General features: G+C 40.0%; 1 protein-coding gene across 3 annotated transcripts in view; it reads right to left on the minus strand.

The window, feature by feature from the left end:
• The window catches only part of LOC131221178 (uncharacterized), an 89,207-nt gene extending 63,612 nt beyond the window's left edge, over positions 1–25,595 (minus strand). The window contains exons 1-2 of one of the 3 annotated variants that reach the window (XM_058216347.1): positions 25,422–25,595; positions 25,142–25,266 (exon numbers count right to left, since the gene is read on the minus strand). In XM_058216347.1, the coding sequence (XP_058072330.1) occupies positions 25,142–25,266; positions 25,422–25,431 (135 nt within the window). In that variant the 5' untranslated portion in view covers positions 25,432–25,595. Of the gene's footprint in view, positions 1–9,662; positions 9,696–24,914; positions 25,047–25,141; positions 25,267–25,421 lie in introns of those variants that run through there. The other 2 variants (XM_058216348.1, XM_058216349.1) reach the window with 2 other exon arrangements.
• Positions 25,596–26,205: the final 610 nt, after the last annotated feature.

Here is a 26,205-nt window from a genome sequence, read left to right on the forward strand (position 1 = left end):
AAGTTACAAAGTTTTTATGGAATAGCTTTGCTGCAAAGGAAAAGATAGCTATGTTTTAGGGATTGTTTTGAATTATTGGTGACCATTTATGGTTAATTGTCATGTATGATGGCTGTTTGGGTAAATTTGTGGTTGTTTTATGTCTGGTTGAGATGAACTTTCTTCAACCTTTGTCACACAAGGTATTTTGTAATTTTATGAAAATTTCTAGGGAGCAATTCTCAAGGTAATTAGTGGTTGAGGCATTGTAGTGGGTTGAAGATGTTCTAGATGTTCACCTTACATGCGCTGAGGCATCATCGCAAGCGTATATAACTAAATGAAGGTTGACGTAATGCTTGACCCAACCTAACACAGGGTATATCTACCGGACAATGGAGTTTTCCTTTCCATTCATCGTTTCTTCCTTTATTGCACGTCTTCACATGCTGTTGTGGTGTTGTGGTCCCCTTTCAACTATTGTGAGTGTAGTTCACTCACCTATTGTCCACCATTCATCGTTTCTTCCTTTATTGCACGTCTTCACATGCCGTTGTGGTGTTGTAGTCCCCTTTCAACTATTGTGAGTGTAGTTCACTCACCTATTGTCCTGTGTTGCTAATGAGGACATTTGAGCACCAGTCAGAGACTCAGACTATATCAGAGGAGGAGGAGAGCTCCCATTTCTTTATGACTAGGTGATGCATACATGGGGCCCCGTGGGCTCAATTTGAATGCTTACCCCATTGAAGACCCCGCATGCATGGTTATGCATCTTTGAAGGCCCCGAAATGGGAAGATGCATGTGGGTTACTTAGTTGGACCATTTGGACCGTTGGATGTCGACTGTGGACCGTTCTAACCATTGGATCATTGTCACTAGAGATCTTGATCGTGGACCCCATGGGCCACGAAATAGTTTAATTTATTTAGTTTGTTTATATGTTTTGATAATTTTTTTGTTTTGTTGGTTTAGCATATACTTTTGTTGAGTTTAGGGAGTTAGGACCAAATTTTATTTCATTGAGCACCTTTATGTGAGAATTTTTATCTAAGAGCATTGTCTTTTTGTAAAAAGTCTTTTTTTTTTTTTTTAATACTAATATAAAGACTTGGACGTCCCCACCCTGGCCATTATTGAATATGAAATTTTATATATATATATATATATATATATATATATATATATATATATATATATTGAATATGAAATTTTATATATATATATATATATATATATTCTCTCTTTTCTTTGTGATGAAGTAAAACCTCATGTGATTAGAGTGGTGTGAAGCCATGGAGTGATTCCATCTTATCTTCTTCTTTCAAGGTAATATCTACACTTTTCTTTTCTTTTTTCTGCTTCTACTTTCCTCAGTTTCTCTCAATCCTTCTCTACTCCTTTATTTTCTTTATTTTCCCTAAAACTCATCCGCAATCTCCTCCAAAACCCATCTAAACCTAGGCCTACTTACTCCGTACCACCATACGAACCTCCACACATGACCATACAGACAGCCATCTGTACAGCCAACCCATCTCCTCCCTATTTCCCTATTTGATCATTTGCTCATTTCGCTCTAAAATCCATAACCCCAGGCCTAAAACCCTGAAGTCCAATCGTAGATTTCCCAAAAACCTAATCTTAAACCCTAACTCTAAATCGTCCTAATTCTCAAAACCCTAATTCCCCATAACCCAACATCTAAACCCACTAAAACCTTAATCCTAATTTCCCCAAAATCCCCTAATTTTACAAAAACCTCAATTTTTCTAAGATCCCAAAACCCTACTTCTTAAACCCTTTAACAAACCAAGAGATTCCCTTTAGAATTCAATTCCTATGTCAAATGGAAGACCTACCTTCCGTAGGTCCTATCTAATCATGTTTTATAAGATCTAATTGACAGGTTATGATTTAGTCTTGAATTTGAGCATATTTAAATACTTGAATTCATTAAGCTTGTGATTAATTAGCATTATTTTGTGCTTTAAAGTGTTCTAGTTAATCCGTTGATGATCTCATTACATCATTCTAGGTTAGACCATCCGTCCTGCATTAAATTTTGGTATCAGAGACTAGATCTGGCATAAGACTCTCATGCTGCATCTAGGTTAGGTTTTCATATTGCTGTGTCTAGGATTAGCAAGGATTAGCAGTCTTCCCGTTCTCATCACATTGCATCTAGAGTCTTTATTTCCTAGGTTCCCCCTTAAGTTCATGGTTTAAGCCCACTCGTACTGGGCGTGGTTTTGGTCTACACCCCATAATGAATTTGGAACAACTTGCCAAGGCTATCAATGCCATCGATAACCGTCTCACGACCATTGAGGCCCACAATAAAACCACCAGTAACTAACTGGTAACCCACGGGAATGAGACCAATACTCATGTGACCCAGTTGGAAAACTCTTTTCAAGCAAACCCCGACGATGGGGAAGATGGTCAATCTCAAGCAGGAGATCAAGTTAAGAGGACGTGGAAGAGGTCATGGCCGAGGTAATAGTCGTGGTCGGGCGCCTGCCCAACCACCCCTTGGAGAGTACTAGGGCCACCATGATCCTAATGAGCGTATCATAAAGAGTGTGAAAATTGAGGCCCCGAACTATGATGATCATTTGGACCCCAACGCCTTCCTTGATTGGCTTGCGGACATGGACCATGTCCGATCGCCGTCAAGTGAGGTTCGCTAAGATGAAGTTGGTGGACCAAGCCAAGTTGTTTTTGACAAATGTCGAGCAGAAGATGGAGAGGTCTAGAGATGACCAGTCTCACTGTGGGCCGAGATGAAAGTGATTTTAAAGGAAAAATACCTTCCTCTCTCATACTACCAGAAGCTTCAGGATCAGTGGCAATCCTTTCGTCAAGGATCAATATATTGCCAAGCTTAATGAATACATGATGCATTGTAACATGGAGAAGGACCCGTTACTGACCCTTTCTCGTTTCAGGATGGGCCTCTGACCTGAGCTTCAGCGTGAGCTCATTCCTCATGACGTCAGCACCCTAGAGCATGCCTATCAAGTGGTGCAAGAACTTGAACGGTATCTGAAAAAGCAATTCATAAGGTGATTCGACTCTCATGAATCAACGTCAAGACCACTCCCCAAGGAGAAAAGCCTAGTCTTGGGAGTCAATCCAAAGCCCCAACTGGTACTCAAACCAACAATAGGGATGTGAGGGACAAAGCTCTAGCTAGTACCAGTTTGAGAGGAGGAGAGCATACACTGTGTTACAATTGCCAAGGATTTGGTCATTTTGCATACCAGTGCCTCATGAAGGAGCGAAATAAGGTCCCAGTGATTAGCGAGTTTGATGAAGATGCAAATGATCAGGGCAATTGGGAAGAAGAAGAATATCAACTCGAAATCGGTACTAGTGATGAAGAAATTGGAGTTGAGACTGTGCCACTTGTAGTTGTCAAATGCGCCTTAACCTAGGTTAAAGAGAGCGATGATTGACGCGGGAATTCAATTTTCCACACCTAAATTAAGTGTGGCAACAAAAACTGTATGGTGATAATTAATAGTGGTAGTTGCAACATCGTGGTCCCCACTAGCACTGTAAATCATTTGGGTTTGAAACCTATTCCTCACTCTCAATCTTATCGAGTTTCATGAGTTGATGCATCCTCGATACTGGTTTCTCAGCAATGTCTTATTCCCATTCAGTTTGCTTCCTACAAAGACATTGTCGTGTGATGTTTTGCCTACGGATGTAGGCCACATCATTTTGGACAGACCTTATCTGTACGACCATGATGTGACACTATTCGGCCGCTCGAATACATGTTCATTTATGTATGAAGGTAAGAGGATAAAAGTTAAATCCTCTTCCCCCCAAGAGCACCCCGGATAAGAAAGAAGACGTCAAGAAGGGTGATCCTAAAGAGTCTGCAGATGCATTCGCATGCCATATGCATGATTTGCATAATGAGATTAGAAAACTGATTAATACGAGTAATGAAAAGTACAAGATATTTGTTGACTCTCATCGCGGGTTTAAAGATTTTCAAGTAGGTGACTATGTGATGGTTTGTATAAGGCCAAAACAGTTTCGGCAATGAGCCGTTAGCAAATTATAAGTTGTAGTGCCGATCCTTATAAGATATCGAGAAATTTGGGCTTTAATGCATATGATGTAGAACTTCCACCCAATATGGGTATTAGCTTTATATTTAATGTGGTAGATCATGTGTCCTTTAAGGGCCCAGCAACTTCACCCTCTAGCCGTTGCTCTAACCCACACATTGACCTAAATAGCTTTCCCGACCTATCCAACAAACCATGGCCTTTGCCGGATCCTTCTTCCCAGCCTTTGCCTTCTCTACCATCCATACCCAATAAAAGAGAAAAGATTGAAGATATTATGGGTGAGCAAGTGGTTTCCACCAGACACGGAGTTTTCCAGAAGTATCTCATCAAGTGGAAGAACAGGCCGGAGTCAGACTGTACGTAGATCACAAATGCAGAGCTTCAAAGGTTAGACCTGGATCTCCTTGAGCATTACCGTAGCTTTATTTCGCCAGAGGCGAACTCTTCTCAACCGAGGGGAGTTGATGAGGACATCCGAGCACTAATTGGAGTATACCAGAGGAGGAGAGCTCCCATTTCTTTATGGCTAGGTGATCCATACATGGGGCCCCGTGGGCTCAATTCGAGTGCCTAGCCCATTTAAGACCGTATGATTATGCATCTTTGAAGGCCCCACACTGGGAAGATGCATGTGGGTTACTTAGATGGACCATTTGGACCATTGGATTTCGACCATGGACCATTCTAACCGTTGGATTTCGACACTGGACATCTTAATCGTGGACCACACGGGCCACAAAATAGTTTAGTTTATTTAGTTTGTTTATATGTTTAAATTTTATTTTTTTTTGTTTTATTGGTTTAACATATATTTTTGTTGAGATTAGGGTGTTAGGACCAAATTTTATTTCATTAAGCGTCTTTATGTGAGATTTTTTATCTGAGAGCGTCTTTTTGTAAAAAATCATTTTTGAGACTATAAAGGCTTGGACGTACCCACCCTAGCCATTATTGCATGTGAAATTTAAAAAATAATAATAATCTCTCTTTGCTTTGTGATGAAGTAAAACCTCTTCTGATTACAGTTGTGTGAAGCCATAGAGTGATTCCATCTTATCTATTTCTCATCTTATTCTTTCACACTTTTCTCTTCTTTTTTCTCCTTCTACTTTCATTAATCTCTCTCAATCCGTCTCTACTCCTTTATTTTCTTTGTTTTCCCTAAAACACATCCCCAATCTCCTCCAAAACCCATCTAAACCTAGGCCTACTTACACCGTACCACCTATGGACCTCCTCACGTGACCGTACGACCATACACACAAGAGCGTACAATCGTCCGTATAGCTAACCCATCTCCTCCCTATTTCCCTCTTTGATCCTTACTCCTTTCTCACTAAAATCCATAACCCTAAGCCTAAAACTCTCTAGTCCAATCCTAGAACCTAGATTTCCCAAAAACCTAATCTTAAACCCTAACCCTAAATCGCCCTAATTCTCAAAACCTAACTCTCAAAACCCTAATTCCCCATAACCCTAATATCCCGAATTGCGCTTTGAAAAAAGTGGCCTACTTGAAAAAAAAGGGTGGGCACTCTCATCTAAAACCCTAATCCTAATTTCCCTAGAATCCCCTAATTTTGCAAAAACTACAATTTTTCCAAAATCTTCAAAATCCCAAAACCCTAGTTCTTAAACCCTTTGACAAACCATGAGATTCCCTTTAGAATTAGATCAATTCCTATGCTAGATGGAAGTCCTACCTTCCATAAGCCCTATCTAATCATGTTTTTAAAAAAATCTAACTGACAGATTGTGATTTAGTCTTGAATCTGAGCATGGTTAAATAAATACTTGATTTCATTAAGCTTGTGATTGATTAGCATTATTTTGTGCTTTAAATTGTTCTAATTAATCCGTTGATGATCTCATTACATCATTCTAGGTTAGACCATCCATCTTGCATCAATTGCATGTGTTTGACAGGATTTTGCATGTGAAATGACAGTTTGGTGCCTTGATGGTTGTTGAGCTTAAATATGATCTTCTATTGAAGAAATGATTCAACGAACGACAAAAGCTCAATCTACAAACAAGTAGCAATTGAAGATTCTATATCCTACCAAGTTGTGGTTGAGGGGAAATAGTGGCCCATGCCGACGAATTTGAGCTAGCCATGATCAACAGCCATGCTCCAGTTTGAGGGGGAATAGAAGAAAATATATGTACCTACATATGTTATCTGTGTACTCCAGTGTAGCACTATATATTTTTGTTATGTTAATATGTGTGTGTGTGTGTGGGTGGGTGTGGTGTGCGTATTAGTCTTTTGTGCAAACACTTGTTGCCCTAAAACTTTTCTCCATCTCTTTATCTTTCTTCCTTCTTGTTAGAGATAAAAAGATCTTAAGGAAAGAAAAACAAGGCCAGGTTTGGACGTCTAACTTTTCCTTTTAAATTAACATGATTGCCAAATTACTAATGTGTCCTTAGCTTAAAGGAAAAAAAAAAAACAAAAAACAAAGAGAGAGACTCACGGTCCCATATAAATATATGTCTACACTCCCCTTCGAGCTAGGGAATAAGGTATAGATATCAATCATGCCCAACCTGCCAAGAATATATCATCTAACATCAATTGTAAGAGTCTTGATGAAGATATCAGTTAGCTATGTAATAAATGGAACATATGAAGCAGAAACAACACCATTATCAAGCTTTTCACAAATAAAATGGCAATCAGTTTCAATATGTTTCGTCCGCTCATGAAAAACAAGATTAGAAGCTACATGAATTGCAACTTAATTCTCACAATAAATGAGAATAGAGGTCACATTGGAAATCCTAATTCGTCAACTCTTTTATCGGACAATTCTACACGATATATTTTCCATAGCATGGTACTCAATCTCAATACTAGATTGCACAACAATTGTATGCTTTTTAGCCTCCCTAGTAACAAGATTGCCTCCAAAAAATGTGCAGTATCTATCTGGAGAACATGCCCAATCAGCATCAAAAGAGACTTTAATTTTAAGACTATTATGATATTCGGTGTTTTGAATAGCGTCCGTAGTAGAGGTCTGTGTACGCTACAGTTTTTTAATAAATGATAATTGTATTTTGTATTTTATACTTAATACTCTCAAGCTGTGGAATTATAATTTCTTTTCATACTTATTGACTTGTGGTTTCAATAAGACACTACTAAATAAAGTGGGATGCTTAGAAAGTTGTTGATGCGATAATGATTTGATTCGGTTTATATATATGGACTAGCTTTTGATAATGATAATTAATAACTTGTTTGAACATGCTTATACTTGAAAAAATAAATCTTTTTTAGGTATTTTTATTTTTTCCTTACTATTTATCATATATATATATATATATATATATATATATATATTAGTATCGTAAGCTACACGCTACAGAGGGTTGAACGATGAGCAACGTGCTACCACTATTTAAAACACTAATGAAAGCTCAACAAGATGTCACGTCCTGAAGAATATTTAATATAGCACAAGATGCGACGAACTATCTCAAGATGACTGGTAAGAGAAATATATGCATGAACTAACTCACCCAATCCACTGCTTTAAGATAGGCACAAGTAATAGCCAAATATATCAACCGACTAACCAAACGTTGGGACATATGTAGATCATCAAGAAGCTCCACATCATCAGCCTAAAGCTTCTTATTAACCTTTAATGGTGAATCAATAGGTTGACACTAAGATTAACAGTTGAAGTCAACAAATTTAAGATATATTTTCGTTGAAACAAAACAATGCTCTCCTTAGAATGAGAGGCTTCGATACCAAGAAAATATTTCAATGGGCCCAAATCTTTGATATCAAATACGTTACTTAAATAGAGTTTTAACTCAGAAATTGCACTAGCATCATCACATGTAACAATAATACCATCCGCATACATCCTCACAAGGATGATACCTTCCACACACCGCTTAACAAACACAGAATGACGATGTGAACACGAGTAAATCCAACACAAATCAAAGTCCGGCTAAATTTCTCAAACCAAACTCGAGGAAGCTGTTTCAAACCATATATAGCCTCTTTCAGACAACAAACTTTATTTTTCTCCCCCTTTCTAGCAAAGCCAGATGGAGTAAGTATATAAATCTTTTCAGTCAAATCAGCATTCAAAAAGGCATTGTTAACATCTAATTGATAAAATGGCCAGTTCAAATTAGCAGCAAGTGAAATGATTACTCATATCAAATTCATTTTAGCAACAAAAGCAAAACTATCAAAATAATCCTCACCATATGTCTGAGTGAGCCATTTAACACCTAGACGAGCCCAACTATACTACCATCAGGATTGTACTTAAGTGCATACACCTAGCAACAACCCATTGGATTCATCCCAGCAGGTAAATCAGTCATCTCCCATGTATGATTCTTCTCATGAGCAGCCATCTCCTCCTCCATGGCTTGACGTTATAGTTCAAAGTTAGTGGTGAGCATCAAGCCGAGTCGAGTCGAGTCGAGGTGGGCCAAGCTCGGCTCGGCTTGTCCATGTTGTACTCAAGTTCGAGCTCGAGCTCAACATTGAAGCTTGGCTTGTTTGCCAAAGCTGTTGAGTCAAGTTCAAGTCAAGCTCGAGCTTGTTAGGTGAGAGAGTAATGGATTATGTTTTTGATCCTCCTCCATTGATGAAAAATTCAAAAATCTTAGGAAATCAAAGCAAAACCCGATGAAAAAACCAAAAAAAGCTTCGAATCGGATGAGGAAACCTGTAAGAACCAATCTGTTCTTGATCTTCTTCCACCAGCAGAAATCCAAGTACTAAAAAAGAAACAGAGCAGAACACAAATCAAAAATCCAAGTAAAGAGCTCTAGCCAATCAGATCATTGGATTTCCTTGAAGCTCTAACAAATCTGAGAAGAACCCATCTTGGATTTCCTGGGTTTCTCGCCCAAGAAGTAGATCTCAAGAGATTGAAATCATACTATTGTGGAGCTGAAATGAAAACTGGTGGTGGTGGTCCGGGCGAGAATGCGGCTGGCAACGGGTAGAGAGAGAAGAAAGGGAAAGGGAAAGGGGGTGCGTGCGGTCGAGTAGAGACTCTAAGGTTTGTTTTCTTCTTCTTTTTTTAAAAAAAAAGATAAAACTTAAAACTTATATTAATATAACATATATATATATAATATATAATATATAATATTTAAAATATTTATTAATTGAGCCGAGTCGAGCTCGAGTTCGAACTTCAAGTCGAGTCGAGTTGAAATGCCCCCTGGTCGAACTCGGCTCGAACTCAACTCAAGCTTCAAATAATTAGCTTGACTCGGCCCAAATCGGTCATTCAAGCCGAGTCAATCCGAGCTAACCTGAGCCGAGTCGAGCGAGTTTTTCGAGCTAGCTCGACTCGTGAACAGCCCTATTCAGAGTTACGAGCCTCTTTAAGATTTATAGGAATAATAAAAGAAAAACACTCCATAGCAAAAATAAAGAACATGTGTACCAAAGACAAAATGACAAGAGATGAAAGGTTGAATATGATGAGAAGTACATTGTCTTTTGACTTTTCTAATAGCAACAAGCAAATCCAAAGATTAGTCTAAATATAGGTCAAGATGAATAGCCAAGCTAGTAGGAACACTATCAATACCCGTTGCCGAAGGACCATACTTCGTGGTAGCCTGCGGGAGGACTAGAACATAGACATCTCTTCTTTCATATACCTTCAAGTCTGATTTAGCTAATTGTGAATCAGGAACAACTTTATCCTATACATTATCAAGTCTAGAAGATACTTTTGGAACGGGAGAAACAAAAACAATCAAACCCGACTCAAGAATAGGAACGGGAATAACCATAAAATTGTGCTCCCCCGACCCTTGGAGAAATATGGAGTGTCTTTTAAAAAACCTAACATCTATGGAAACAATGTTTCTTAGTGGCTACTTGACTGGATTAAAACATTTATATCCTTTTCTAGAAGATGAGTATCATAAGAAAACACATTTAACAACATGATTGACAATTTATTTCGATGAGGATCAGTATTATAGACACAACAAACACACCCAATGACATGCAACGAAATTTCTAGAATAGGATAGAAAGGCAGGAAATAATGAACAAGAGACTAACCAGAAAGAACCTTAGTAGGTAAACGATTAATCAAATAGCAAACAGTAAGAACAGTGTCTGACAAAAAAAGACTTAGGAACTAATATACCAATAACAAAAGCACGAATAACTTCTAAGAGATGCCTATTCTTTTTTTCAGCAATTCCATTCTTTTGTGAGATATATGCACAAGTGGTTTGAGAATTAATATCAAACTCCTATAAATAAGACTTCATAGAATGGGAAAGATATTCCCAGCAAATAGGTTGTCGTTAGTTTGGCAAACTCAAACCATAGTTTACCCGACAAAAATGATGTCTATCTAAGAAAATTTATTCATTATTTAAAAACCATTGTCTATGTTGCCCTTCCAACCCTTCTTAAAACACAATAGTGTTGTATAATCAAACTGCCTAAAGTAAGACCTTCGTATTTCCAATAGAGGCATCTCACAAGGCTCCTTAAGTTTAACAACCCATAATGACTATCAATATCCCTCTGAATTTTGGCCTCCCACAAGGCTCCTTAAGTTTAACAACCCACAATGACTATCAATATCCCCTTGAATTTTGGCCTCACTTATATATGTATTACGTCAAAAACCTTTATTAAAAAAAAGGCCCTAACCCTTTCTTGGGGTTCTTAACTATGTATGTTCTATCTAATCTGCCTCAGTATGGTTAATTCAACATAAATAGCACAATGCAGAAAATGAAAAAAGAAAGTTCAAATGCCAATAAATAAAATATATTCCTTCTAACTATTTTGTTATGTTTGAAGCATTGAAATATTAACCAAGTTTAATATGCACCTATGAGAATATGAAACAAAAACAAAAATAATAAAAAATAAAAAATAAAAAACAAAAAAAGATGGTTTCAAACCAAAATAGATACACCATTTATGCAATTGCACCCCATCCCACTCGTGCACGCTCCACAAGTGTGCATGAGAAGAGCCTAAATGGGGATCGGCTTAAACACACTTGGCTATAGCTTCTAGTTTGAGTAGTTTCATACAAATGGTTTTGTTAGGAGTCTTTCCTTGTTTGTTGTCTCTAGTATATTATTATTTTTTATAGGTTTTGCTAACTTCCCCACCTTCATGAAGCTCATCAAACGAGGAGGTAGAACTCTTTATTCGGTTGATGAAGCATCTCCAAAGCCTTCATCCATCGGTAGGGGAGCAAGACTGTATGGTGTGGAACAAGGATAGATTAAGGCAGTTTTCGGACCAATCTTTTTACATATAGTTGCATGGGGCCTCTCAAAAGATGCAAAGTAGGGATACCTTCTTTGTCTAGCATTGTGGTGCCCCGGTGAAGGTGGCGGCCCTTCTGTGTTTGTGGGAAGGAATAGAGTGTTAGCGGTCAACAACCTTCAAAAGAGAAGAATGGTTATCCCCAATATCTATCACATGTATGCGGAACACGATCAATCGACCAACTTTTTATTCATTGCCCTTCTACTAGAGGTTTGTGGGAGTGGGTCACACGAGCATCCATCGAACACCTCTTTCTAGAATGGCGGGGGGAGGGGTAGGGAAAGAATGTAAGATGGTATGAAGGCTTGCCCTCCTTGCAGGTATTTGGACGTTGTGGGGTGAGAGGAATAACTTGTGCTTTTACGATCGGAGTGGTTCTATTTCGAAAGAGTTCAGGAAAGCTAGGTTGGATGTGTTGGAGTGGGCTTCTTGTATTGAGTCCTAAGCTAGTATTTCGGCTCTTTTTAATAAATTATTTTTAACTTTAATATATATATATATGTATGAAAGTTCGGCAGGCTTAGGTGAGAATCAAATAGCGGCTATCTCAACTATTTTCTTTCCATGCGATGCAGGAGTAGGGGGAGCACGGTACTCCAGCAACATCTCAACTTTGGACCCAACCCGAAACTGCTCTTCCTTTGGTTCGGAGCCACCTATGCAGCCAACAATACATCAACAACAGCATCATGACACGTGTCTAGTTGAGACGAGTCGGCAGGCTAGGTCAAGCTTCAAATCCCAGACAAGACTATTTCCGATCCACTTATTTCAAACCCTTCACCCGTTACTTCCATTCCTTCACACACGGGTCTCTCTAAGTCGGAAGTCATGGTTCTAGCTTCGCCATGTGACAAAGATCCATGTCTTCGTCTGGTGATTGTGGTCCTTCCACATGCATGGATCTTAAGTCATCCACATGCGAATCCAACGACTTAGAAGCAAATAACTTACTCCCCAATATGGAGACTCTCATCTGTGATGTTCTCTTGAGCCATTCCCAGTCTCCTGAACAAATAGAAGTCAGAGTGTTTGACGTTCCAGCTTCAACTCCAGATTCTTCCTTAGATTCAGAAGACCATTCCTCAAATCTTAGCACTAGCTTAGAGGAGTGGGAGGATGACTCTGGTAGTGAAGAGGAGTTTCTTCCGGAAGAACCGATGGCTAACGAAGAAGATTCGACTGTTAAAGATTCGACGAAGGCTATTTTGGCTAATTCCCTGGTTGTTGCTAAACTTGAGTCTCAGGATCAGCTGCTGGAAGAGGCTCTCATAGTAACCCCTCTTTGTGTCACGAAAGGAGCAAACAATAGGGGTCTTCTTTCCCAACCAGAAGAAGTAATCATTTATGAATCTCAGGACTCTGTGTCTGCGTTACCCGCTCTGTCTTAGGATCAGATTAAATGGTTCAAGGATATCCTCAAAATAGTAGGGATGGTTGGTGTGTCCTTCAAAGTGAACGACGAAGATGTTTATGACGTTGTTCAATTTGTAAAAGGGAAGGGTGCTTAGAGAATGCTCGAGGAGCAGTACTTCAAGGGTAAAAGGATGGAGGGAACTAATGAGCCTGAAATGCTCTATTAATTACGATTCTTCTTCTAAATCCAGTGGCTTCAAGAGGGTTACGACAAGAGGAGCGAGTGATCAATGTTAGTTTTGCCTTAGAATGTGAGGGGGCTTGGCAACTTGGCAGCAAACTCAAGCGAGCGCAAGTTAAGAAAGTGTGTAGGAAGTCGAAGGCTAATATAATTCTCCTTCAAGAAACCAAGTTGAACTCAATCAATAAAGGTACGCATTCTTCCATTTGGGATATCTCGAATGTTGGTTGGGTTTCTTTGAATGCACTGAGGTCTGCGGTGGGGATAGTTTTGTGTGGATATACAAATTTGAAACATATGGTCGACAGTATGACAGGATCTTTTTCTCTGTCTGTTGTTTTACAAGATTGCTCCTTTGGTTTCATTTGGGTTCTTTCTTCGGTATACGGGCCATGTATTCCTTCGCAGCGTGATCAGTTTTGGGTCAAACTCTCTTTAATCAGGCAGAAATAGGATCGCCCATGGTGTATTGGGGGCGATTTTAATTCAGTTCTATTTTCTTATGAAAAGTCTAAAGCAGGGTCCAGTCTCCAATAGCATGCGGAAAATTTTTTGATTGGATCAATGGTGCAGGGCTGATGGACGTGGATTTCTTGGGAAGCCGATTCATGTGGACCAACAATCAGGCTGGTGCGGCCAGAGTGTGGGCGAGACTTGACAGGGTCCTCTTCAACACAAACTGGTCTACTTCGTTCCCCCAGTCGCAGGTACATCACCTCCTCTGATCATAGACCTATTGTTCTCGAGGTTAAGGAAGATAGTTGGGGTCCTCGTCCATTCATATTCGAGTTGGCGTGGCTGGAAATTGATGGCTTTCACGATCTCATATCTGTTTGGTGGTCATCCTTTCAAGTCAGAGGGTATGTGGGGTTTAGATTGGGAATGAAGCTTAGGCAACTTAAGGGGGAGATCAAAACTTGGAAAAAAGAGGTTTTGGGGGCTCGTGAGGCAGAGTTTGATGATATGTTGGCAAAAATTCACGAAATGGATCTCAAGGAAGAAAACAGATAGTTGTCGGAAGTTGAAAGAGTGGATAGGACTGATTTAAAGGCTAAGTATGCATCCTTCTCTAAAGAAGAAGAAATCAAGTGGCGTCAACGGTCTAGGGCCTTATGGCTCAAGGAGAGAGACAAAAATACAAAATTCTTCCACAAAATGGCTAGTGCCCGAGTTCGGGTAAACCGTATTAGCAATTTGGTTGTTAATGGAACTACGATCACACAGAAGGATCAACTTTGTAGCGCCATTGTTCGGTTCTATCAAGATCTTCTCACCGGGGAGCAGTGGTGGAGGCCCAATTTGGATAACCTGTTCTTTCCCTCTTTTGCTTCCTTTCTTGAATCGCCAATTGCAAAAGACGAAGTGAAAGTGGCCCTTGATTCAATGTGTGGGGACCAAGGTTATGGCTCCTGGCCCTAATGGCTTCTAATGCGGTTCTTTCAAAAATAATGGTCTTTGATTAAAAAAGGTATGATAGGGGTCACCTATCCAAGGATCTTGAGGCAACTTTCATCGCTCTCATTCCAAAAGTTGAAGGAGTGGAATCTCTTAAAGATATTAGGCCTACAAGTCTTTTGGGAAGTCCATACAAGTTGTTGGCTAAAGTCTCGGCTTTGAGATTTAGAAGGGTTTTCTCTCCGGTAATTTCAGAAAATCAGGAAGATTTTAGTGCAGATAGATTTTTGACTCAGCCCTCATAGCCCATGAATGCTTAGACTCGAGATATAGATAGGGTAAAAGCGGTATTGTGTAAACTGGATATTGAGAAGGCTTATGATCATGTTGATTGCCAGTTTTTAGATTACATGCTTCAAAGGATAGAAATGTAGTGATAAATGGAGAACTTGGATGCAGGCCTGTATTCAGTCTTCTTCCTCGATTATGATTAACGGTTTCCCCTTTGGTTTTTTTAAGGCTTCTCGTAGTATTATTAGACAGGGCGATCCTTTATCCTCTTACCTTTTCATTGTTGTCGGGCAAGCCTAAAGTATGATGCTTGTTAAAGCTGAGGAAAATGGTCTTATTAGTGGGTTCAAGGTTTGCAAATCTGGGGCTAAAAATTAGCCATCTTCAGTATGCAGATGATAAGATTCTATTTTGCGATGCGAACTTCACTTTGGTCAACAATTTTCGTAAGGTCGTGGTTTATTTTGAAGCAATTTCAGGGCTGAACATTAACATATCCAAAAACGAAATGTTGGGTGTCCATGTCTCCCAAGGTAAACTTCGTTAGCTAACTACTGTTTTTGGATGCAAACTGGGGTCCTTTCCTTCGTCTTATATTGGGTTGCCGTTGTGTATTGGTAAGCCGGCTAAGTATCTTTGGGACAAAGCGGTCGAAAGAATAGAGAGGAACCTATTCAGGTGGAAGCATCGCTATCTTTCCTTGTGGGCTTATATGACCCTTATCAAATTGACCTTTTCCAACATGCCTATTTATTTCATGTATCTTTTCAAGTGTCCCAAGTCTGTTTTGGATAGACTAGAGAAATTTAAGAGGTTTTTTTTTTTTTTTTTTTTGGAAAGGAACCGAGGATTCCGCCAAGTTTCATTTGCTCAAATGGGGGGAAGTTTGGAAGCCAATAGCGGAGGGAGGGGCTAGTTTGAAGCGTCTTGATCTAATGAACATTGTCCTTCTTGGTAAATGGCATTGGAGATTCGCGCGATAGTGGAAAGTTGTGGAGAGAGATTATTGTTTTGCGGTTGGGGTATAAAATCCCCTTTGCTTTATCGTGCAATCTCATATATGGAAGGCCATTTCCGCCACCGATCATCTCTTTCGAACGGGAACTTCTTTCTCTTTGGGAAAGGGCAATCGCATCCGCACCTGGTTGGACATTTGGTGTGGAGATACATCTCTTCAAGATATTTTCCCTAAACTAGCCATGCTCGGTCCAAACTGGTTTGTCACGGTAAATCTCAATGTTCTCATCTTGGCGGTGTTGTAATTTGGTCCCCACTTTTTCAGCGGAATTTGTCGGATGAGGAGTTGGATGAGCTTCTCTCTTCTCAAATTGTTAAAGCTTAGCATTGCCCTCAATTCAAGATAAAGACTGTAGATCCGGAAAGCTCATAATTCCGATCGTTGGGTTGCTCCTTTGGCTTCAGTCTTCCCACTCCAGTCAATCACATCCATTCCCTTATTTCCATTGGTTGTATGGTGCTCCTCCGAGGATAACGGCGTTCGTTTGGCTTGTGAGTAGGAAAAGGGTTCTAACAATAGATAATCTACAAATGAGGTCTCTCATTCTCCCAAATATCTGTCTCATGTGCATGAGGGAAGCATAATCCATTGACCATCTCTTCATTCACTGCACATTTGCCCGGCAAGTTTGGGAGCACTTCTTCCGTATTTTCCACATCTCGTGGGTGATGCCGAAGTTGGTTGATCAGTTATCGTGGGCTTGGCATGGGAGTGGAGTGGGAAAGTCCCGAAATTCCATTTGGAGACTCGTTGCAACCGGAACCTTCTGGTATATTTGGAGGGCTCGTAACAATCGTAGTTTTCATAACAAGGAATGCTCCATTATGGAAACTATTCATATGGTTACGCGGTTTCGGAATGTGTATTTTATATAAATTCAACTAAGCACGCTGATTTGCCCTCTTGGTTTTCTTTTTGATCTTTGTATTTTTTTTTTTTTTTTTCCGCTTTTGCTGTCTTCATTTTATATATATATATATATATATATATAAAAGGTTCACCTCATGGTAACTTTTCATGAGGTCGAGCTGTGTGGGCCCCACCGTAATGTGTGTCAAACATCAACACCGTGCATCTGATGGGTCCCTTTTAGGTTATGGGATATACCAAGAATCAGTTGTATACGGAACTCAGGTGGGCCCTACCATCTAAAACCATGAGAAGACATGCCTAAAACAGATAAAAGCACTTGGTGGGGCCCACATGAGTTTTGGATGCGGCTGAAACTTGGTATGTCCCCTCATCCAAGTGGGACACACACAGTTGATGGGCTGGATTTGTGAACCACATCTCAGTGAGCCCAATACATGATTATGGATGCTTTAATGGGAGGGTAACCCCTCTCAACTGTTGTATGTGGTGTGGCCCACCTAAGTCATGGATTGACTTGATTTTTAAGCTCGTGGCCCACCATGGAATGATGCATTTGACTAATGGAGTAGATGTTAGACACACATCACGATGGGGCCCACACAGCTCGACCTCATGGGAAGTACCTATGAGGTATGACCTCTTAACTATTGTATGTGGTGTGGCCCACCCAAGTCATAGATTGACTTGATTTTTAAGCCCATGGCCCACCATGGAATGGTGCATTTGATTGATGGGGTAAATGTTCAACACACATAACGATGGAGCCCACATTACTCGACCTCATGGAAGTTCCCATAAGGTTGACCTCGTAGTACCATATATATATATATATATATATATATATATATATATATATATATATATATATATATATAGCACCATATAGTATCATAAATTCCTACTAGACAATCCAGATTGATGATTGGGCATTCAAGTGTCACTCATAAGCTTTGGAGATGTTTCCAACATCCCGTGAAGGTGGAGAAGTTAGAAAATCCCATTATTATCAATATCATCATCATCATTATTATTATGATAATCATTATCATTCACGTGTCCTTCAAATTTGTATTAAACCCTTGGATGATGCTTCTTGAAACTGCCCTATCCATTATCATGCTAAATCCCTCCATAACTGCCACAAAAGGAAATGGCAAAAGGGGATCTCCTTGCCTCAACTCCCCGGATGATTTGAAAAATCCTCTTGGAGAGCTGTTGACTAAAACTGAAAATTTTGTTGATCGAGTACATTCTTTGATCCAACCCCACTATTTTTCACCATGACCTAACCTTTTCTTTGCAAACTACACTTTGCTTACCTTCTTTCGCTTGGGCATTAATGCATTCTTGGGCAATCAAAGCACTATCTAGAATTTGACGACCTTCTAAGGCCCCTTGAACCTTGGAGATCACATACCCTAACGTGGCTTGAAACCCTATAGCTAGAATTTTTGCTACAATTTTATAAGGTGAACGGAATAAGCTTATTGGTCTAAAATCTTTTAGATTCTCAACATCTTACTCTTTTTGGAATTGAGGCAATAAAAGTTGCACCCAACTTTGAGGCAAATCGATTATTTAAGAAGTCAAATCAAAAGCCTTCACATCCTCTTTAATTAAATCCTAGAAAACCTGGAAAAAAAAAAAAAAAGCCAACGGAAAACCATCCGAGCTCGGGCTTTGTCCCTAACGATCAAGTTAACCACTTTCACTTCCTCTTCAAAATCAGCCTTTCAAGCATGCCGATCGAGATTCCGACAAGCTTTTGAATTCCTAAATATCTAACAATGGATGCTTCCACCCTTCTAGAAAGCAAATTTTCAAAGAACTACACAGAGAGTTGTAAATCTAATCTTTATATTCCACATAATTGTCATTAACCATAGTACTAACATTTATATAATTTCTAGCTCTCGCACTAGTGATATTGTGAAAAACTTGGTGTTGTCATCACCTCCTTTAAGCCAAACCACACGGGATCTCTACCTCCATTTGATCTCTTCTTTAACTCTCTTCCCATATTGAAGAGACAACAACGCTCTTTTCAACCTCTCCTCTTCTATGAGTACGCCCCCTTCCTCTTCCAGGCTTCACCATCGTCGCACTTGGAGAATTTGATTGCTCCTTGCCACTATGAATTGGAGAAAAGATTTTACGTCATCATCATTGCCCCCATACGAAACACCCATCTTCCCGCCCACCCCGACCGGTGAATCCTTCATCCATTTCTTGTCTCGCACAAATGGTTCTAAGACCCCAAAGAATCGATCTTGCAAGGAAGAAGACGATGTGTGGTCGACCCCTTCCTGGAGAATCGGCTCATGTCCCTTTATGTCTAGGGTAGTCGCGATCAAGAGGTCTAACAAAAACCTCCTCTGCGAGAGTTTCTTGAGACGACTCCAAGCAAGAGGGAAAACTCTAGGCTTTGAACTCCCAACGCCGGACTAACATCTCGATCATCTTCCAGCAAGTCTCGGCTTCCCTCCAAGGCCTCTTCACAGAGACCATGTTGTCCCGATTCTTCTTCTCCCCTCGAGCCGAAGGCACAACTTTCTAAAATGAGGAGCTTTTAGCTACAAGCGCTACCGTGAAAATCCCACAAGGCAAAGAGTCCCTTACGAATTAAAAGAGGTTGAGGTCCACACGTGCCGGCTTGTCCAAATGAGACTCACGTGCATCCGAAGAGGGAAAATCAACACGAGGGGGAAGGAAAGCATGAGCGTTAACTCCTCCCGGCCACGTGTCTCTAAGTCAACAATCAACTCTCCTTTGGAATTCAAAACGAGTCCATCGAACCCAACCCTCCCGCCAAAGCCACCTTGCGATCTAAAGGGAATATTGATCATCCATGCAACTCCCCATCAAACAAAGAGCAAGACCGGTCCTCTACTTCGAGTCAACCTCGGCACCGTAGCAACTAGCACGTCACCGGATGATATCGAATCAACCTCACTGTCATCATCAAAGAGATGAGATGACGTCTCGCCCGACACGTGCCCTAAGAGACTCTCGTCTTCTCACTCCTGCCTTGGCGACCTCGAAGCGCATCTCGTCATCAGGGAGAATGATAACTCCTTACCACCCTCTCCCCAAGGCCCCCCACGTGTTCCACACTTGATCAGAGAAGCATACACATGTATGCACAACAAGAGAACTTGCCTCAACCGCCAATGACATCTCTTCCTTGCTACCAAGTGTCACTCTACCAAGCTCCCCCGTACAGACAACCTTTTACCCACCAATGAACGTTTCACACTGCGCCTTCACTCTCCCGATTGGTGCTCCGCAATAGCACAAAAATGAAACTACATACTCCTCCCTCCCGTTGTGCCTCCACCACCACCTCTCCTTCATCCCTTCTCTTCCAAACCTCTCCCCATCAACAAGGTACCTTCACCTCCCTTTCCACCTTGAGGTAAACTATCACCAAATGTACCGAAACCAAAATCTATTCTGGGATCCTCACCACATCCAAAATATCCAGCACGTTACAGCTCTTAAAACGCACATTCCCTAATGCCCAAAATATGATTATCCTCCTTGCTTTCTAGAAGACCATCTCCACAGTAGCCAACTTATTGTTCGACATTCTATATTTGCACTCCTAGATGGACCAACAAACTGATGGTGTTACCAATTTTCATAGGATTCTCAATCTTTTGGTATGAAATCACCAGTGTCTAGATTGGATAAACTATTGCATACGGTGTTTGAAATATCGGTATCACGTTACGTATCGCACCCTTGGGATACAGATACGTATCGGTTATCGCATGGGATATATCGGTTGTATCGTGTAATGTATCATTGTTGTTGGAAACATTGGAAATTGGTTGAATTTTTCAACGAAATTTCAATGATTATTAAAAAAGACATCAATACACACAAATCAAAACATTACAAAAAACAAGTGCACATAATGGGTTTTCTTTGTATGGGGTCCTAATCTATGTGTTGTCTAACTGAATTAATGCAAGTATATTCAATGTCTATTCATATAATTTATATATGTAAGAAGATGTGTGGAAACACAAGGGATACATTCAAAAGCAAAAGAAAAATCACTAGATTAGGTTACATGTTTGATTTGATGTTTGGACACAAAGATTGCAAACGATTTGTGAGAAATTGAGAATTTTGATTTTTTTTTTTCAATTTTCCGCAACTCGGCCCATCTCCTCCAAATCTCGAAATCGAAGCTCCCAATCCATGATTGTTCATGCAAAACATGAAAAATCATGGATTTGTAATAATTCGACACCAATTTAACATGATTTACGAAAATAAAACAATCGAAATTTGAAAATGCTCACGATCGAACATGTGAGATGTATCGCACTACTTGTGCGTTTCATATCGCACCGGTGGGATACAAGACAAGTCCATGGTTCACTAATCTAGACCAACAGTATGATGGAACCCACTTTGGATATACCATGCACAAAAGAAGTTGTTCAGATGAGAAAATACATAGAATATTTCAATTGATGGTCTAATACATGGATAGGAACAGTCTCCTAAGGATAAGACCACCCATATTATGGACGCGGTTTGGCTAGTGATGCTGCCAGTAGCCAAGTGGCTAGTGGTCAGTGCTCTGTGGGCCCCACCATGATGTATGCATTTTATCCACGCCGTCCATCCATTTTTCCAGATCATTTTAGGGCTTAATCCCAAAAATGAGGCAGATCTAAATCTCAGGTGGACCACACCACAGGAAAACGATAGTGATTGAATGTCCACCATTAAAAACCTCCTAGGGCCCACTGTAATGTTTATTTGACATCCAACCTGTTGATTAGGTCCTAAAGACCTCTAGATGAAGGGAAAAGCAAATATCAGTTTGATCGAACTTTTGTGGCCCCCAAGAGGTTTTTAATTGTGGGAAGTTTTAAATATGGATTGAAACACACTGATTCTGATTTGGACCATTGAACTGATGGTCCCAATGTTGATTCGGGGATGCCCCAAAATTGTTCTCGATTGGATGGTCCTAACCCTTTATCAAGGGTCTGGATCATTGATGCATACGCCCCACATGCACAAAATCAAAACCATCATCAAACCGTTTGTCTATTGTTTGTCTGCGTAGGCATCTAGATCCTATAATCTGGTTTAACTCTATATGTTGGGCCGTTTAGGTTCCTTTCGGATCGACCGAATCTTATCCATACATTCATTCATAGTGTGTCCCCTAACCAAAGGCATGTATGATTGGAGAATATGGTTCCTAAATTAAACTTGTGGCCACCAAGATGTTTTTAAGCTATTTGTAAGTGGGCTTACTTTTACATATTTTTTAATACGTATGCCCACTTTTAGAACCCATCTAATGATTAGTTTAACTTAATAATTGGTCCAACTATTCATATAGAGTGGCTTAATAAAATTACATACTTTTATCCGTGGTTTTTTATATGCGGATTTGATTCTTAAACGATTTCGTACTTCAAATTCAAGTTAATGTGAATATACATCTTACATATAACTAACTTACATGTTATCTAAACATATAAACTAAGTATCACACCATTGGGATATAGATACTTATCGGTTATCGCACGGGATATATCGTTTGTATCGCGTAATTTATCACACTTTTTGGGAAACATGGGGAAACATTGGGGAAATGGTTGAATTTTTCAATGAAACTTCAAATATTATTAAAAAATACCTTAATACACACTTTTAAATCATAAATCTCAAAAAAGAAGTGCACATAATAGGTTTCCTTTGTATAGGGTCCTAAGCTATTTGTTGTCCGATTGAACTAAGACAATTATATTCAGTTTCCACCCGTCCATCCATTTTTCTAGATCACTTTGGAAAACTATCCAAAAATTAAGCAGATCCAATTATTAGGTGTACCATACCATATGAAACAATGGTGATTGACCATTAATGGATCACTAAAGTTTTAGATCAAGCTGATATTCAGTTTTTCCCTTCATCTAAACTTATGTGAAGTTATCAATGATTGGATGCCTAATAAAATATAGGGAAAATTAAGGTGCACCCTAAGAAGTTTTTAATAGTACCATGTTCAACTACCACAGTTTCCTTGAGTATAGTCCACCTGATAATTGGATCTTCTTAATTATTGGGATCATGCTGTAAAATGATCTGAAAAAATGGATGGATGGAGTGGATACAAAATACACACGTCAAGTTGGGCTCCACGATAGGGTTTTACGGTCTTGGGTGAGGCCGAGGTCTCACCTAAAACCACCACCTCTTATAGTACCAAGTAAACTCTATTGGGCCCACCGTGAATGTACATGGTTTATCCATGTTTATCCATCCGTTTTTCCGGCTCATTTTAGGGGTTGAGCACAAATTTGAAACATATCCAAAGCTCAAGTGGACCATACCGCAGGATTCGACCTCGGTCATTAATCATTGTTTCATGTACTATGTCCACCTAAAACTTTTATCTTATTCATTTCTAGTACCATGGCATAAAATAAGCTAAAGAACCATATGAACAGTGTGGATATATAATTCATACATCGAGGTGGGTCCTACGGTCAGCTGTGGTTTCGGGGACTCACCCAAGTTGCGCTCAATGCGGATTAGGTGTTATCTAGGTAACAACTCAGTGAGTGTTACCCTTACCATAGGGCTCACCTTAATGACATTTAGTATATCCACTCTGTCCATTCGTTTTTCCAAAACATATTAGGACAAGTTGCTAAAAATTAAGCATATCCAAATCTTAGGTGGACCGCACCACAAGCAACAGTGATGATTGAATATTCACCATTAAAAACTTCCCAAGGCCCACTTCAAGCAGATCCGTAATGTTTATTTTCCATCCAACCCGTTGATAAGGTCAAGCAAAAATGAATGAAGGGAAAATACATATGTTAGCTTCATCCATAACTTGTGGCCTACAAAAAGCTTTTAATAGTTATTTACCACTTTTTCCAGTGGTGTGGTCCACTAGAGATTTGGATCTGCATAAATTTTGGGATAACGTCCTTAAATGAACTAATAAAACAGATGGACGTCGTGGATATGGATAAAAATCATCAAGGTGAGCCCCACACAGTAAGGTTAACACCCACTAAGCTCTTGTCTAGGTAACAGCTAATCCGCTCCATCCGCCCGTACATAGTAAGAGACGGATGGACCTATCAGGGACTATATGGGGCCCGCCATATTAAGTATGTTTTATCCATGCCGTCCATCCATTTTGATGGATCATTTTAGTGCATGATCCGAAAAAAGAGACAGATTGAAGGCTCCAGTAGACCACACCACATTAAACAGTGGTGATTAAGTTATTTGCCATCCAACCTGTTCAAAACGTCGTAGGGCCCATCGTGATGGTTATTTGGCCATCCAAGCTGTTCATAAGGTCACATGGACCTGAATGAATGTAAAAATTAAATATCAGCTTGATCCAAAACTTCTATCCCTATCAAAAAGTTACCAATGGTCAGCGTTCATCTCCATTGCTTCCTATGGTGTGGTCCATTTTAGCCTTAAAAATTCCTCTTTTTTGGACTCATGCCCTAAAATGATCTTACATAATGAATGGATGGATTGGACAAAACATATACAACAAGATGGACCCCACAGAGCCCGTGATACGATCATCCGTTTGGAGCTAGCATGACGCACCCGTGTTCGTAAAAGGCTTTAAAAGCCAATTTTTGAAAACCTGCAAACAAAGACGGTCCGAAACCCTAAAATCTCTCCAAAAAATCCCTAAACTCCCTCGGTTAAACCCAAATCTCAAGGTGTTTCACAGATTTCTTGCTGAAATCTCCTATACAATGTAAATGGAGCATCTATTCGAAGAAAATCAAGGGAAATCGAGATTTTGAGGAGCTTACGACGCACCGCTATGGATCGATCGAGTGGCCCACCAAATTCTGCTTCCGATCACACAATATTCTTCTATAGGTACCGAAATCCTCTGGATTGAATGATTTTCCCTATTTTTTATTTTTTTTCAATTTTTTTGGTGATATTGCAAAAAATTGTGTGTGATATCGCGTGATATATCGCAAGATACATAGAAATCTATATTTTTTTTAAATTTCCGAGGGGTTTACGACGGGTTTCGTTTCGCTGGCCAGCAACAACGATAATATCAGCTGATAGTATCAATATTACGAACACTGCTTATGAGTACCCAAACACCAAAACTAGGTCACCAGTGATTAAGTTACAACTTACATCCAAACATGATTAGCTGTAACTTTCTTTCACCTGTAAGTTACAGGTAACTTGCAATTTAAAAAACTTACAGGCATCCAAATGTGGCCTTAACACTTTTAAGAATCGAAAGATACACTTACATATACATTTCTCAATAAAATGGTACCACTTTGTGATCTTACATTGGTTTTGAGCCCATAGCTCAGTGTTAGACAGCCCATGCTTCAACAAGAAACTCTCGGGTTCAAGCCCAGCTTACATATCAAATATGTGTGTGTGTGGGTGCTCTTGCATCACAAAAGTTAGAAAAGATGGGTAAAAATAGTGCAAGGAAGAAACAGATGCACGATGGAATTGAAAAAGAAGTGTGTGGAAATTTAGAAAACAAAAAAACAAAACAAAAAATTACCCGTTTAGGTTTTGGCTTTGGCCCTTGATTATGTGAAGCAGTATTAGGAGCATTTGATCCGGGCACGGGTCCTTTGATTGGGAAGTAGCGATTCCTCTCTTTATCGAAATAGAAACCCGGAAGTTCTGAGCCATAGCAAGATTGAAGAAAAATCGGCATTAAAAAATAAAATAAACATACATTCGAAGTGCTTGGAATAGAAAGGGGGAGGCAGAGATGATGAGATAAAAGTGAAACAGACGAGAAGCAAAAGGTAAGAAGATGAGGGAAGGGAGTGCACCTTGTGGCATTTTCTTTCTTGGAGGGAATGCTGAGTCGCAAGCTATTTTGGAACGAGAGAAATCAGAACCGAGCGCTTGAGGCTTTGAATGGGAAAATCGGTGAGGCGGCTCTTTAAAAGAGGTGGAGCTGGCGCCCTGGGTTAACTGCACCACGACTCGTGGAGCAAACTGCCATGCGGGACATCCGGACCATGAAAACGGTAGGGCACACCATTGGGTCGATCGACGGCGTCGATGAAACACATATATCATGGTGTCCACACAGCCCGACCACTAGCCAATCTGCGTCCATTCCCGTATGTTGAATTGGACCTTGAATGTCGGATGATGTTGATGGTGGGGCTAGCCTTTTTATGGTACGGATGTCATGGGACTCGACCGCGGTTCACACATCCCGATTTGGCACAGGGCGTGCTAGATGTGAGCCATTCATCAAGAGGGTCCAACTGCTGTGCTCTAGTGGCCCAGAGTCGTCGACAGTTGGGCGCACGTACACTAAAGAGAACAGATGGTCTTAGAAGACTTGACCCCACCGTCCACGTTTCCACGGACGCGGACTGCGTACTGACAGTGATCTGTGGTCCATCGTGATGTATATGTGTTTTATCAAGCCGTCCATCTACTTTTTTTGGATCGTTATTGAGCAAGAACATAAAAAATGAGGGTATCCAAATCTTGAGTCGACCGCACCACAAGAAAACAGTGGCGATTAAATGCCCACCATTGAAAAACTTCATAGGCCTCACTGTAACGTTTCTTTATCATCCAGACGGTTGATTAGGT

Source organism: Magnolia sinica, chromosome 12, assembly GCF_029962835.1.
Source record: "Magnolia sinica isolate HGM2019 chromosome 12, MsV1, whole genome shotgun sequence".
NCBI lineage: Eukaryota > Viridiplantae > Streptophyta > Magnoliopsida > Magnoliales > Magnoliaceae > Magnolia > Magnolia sinica.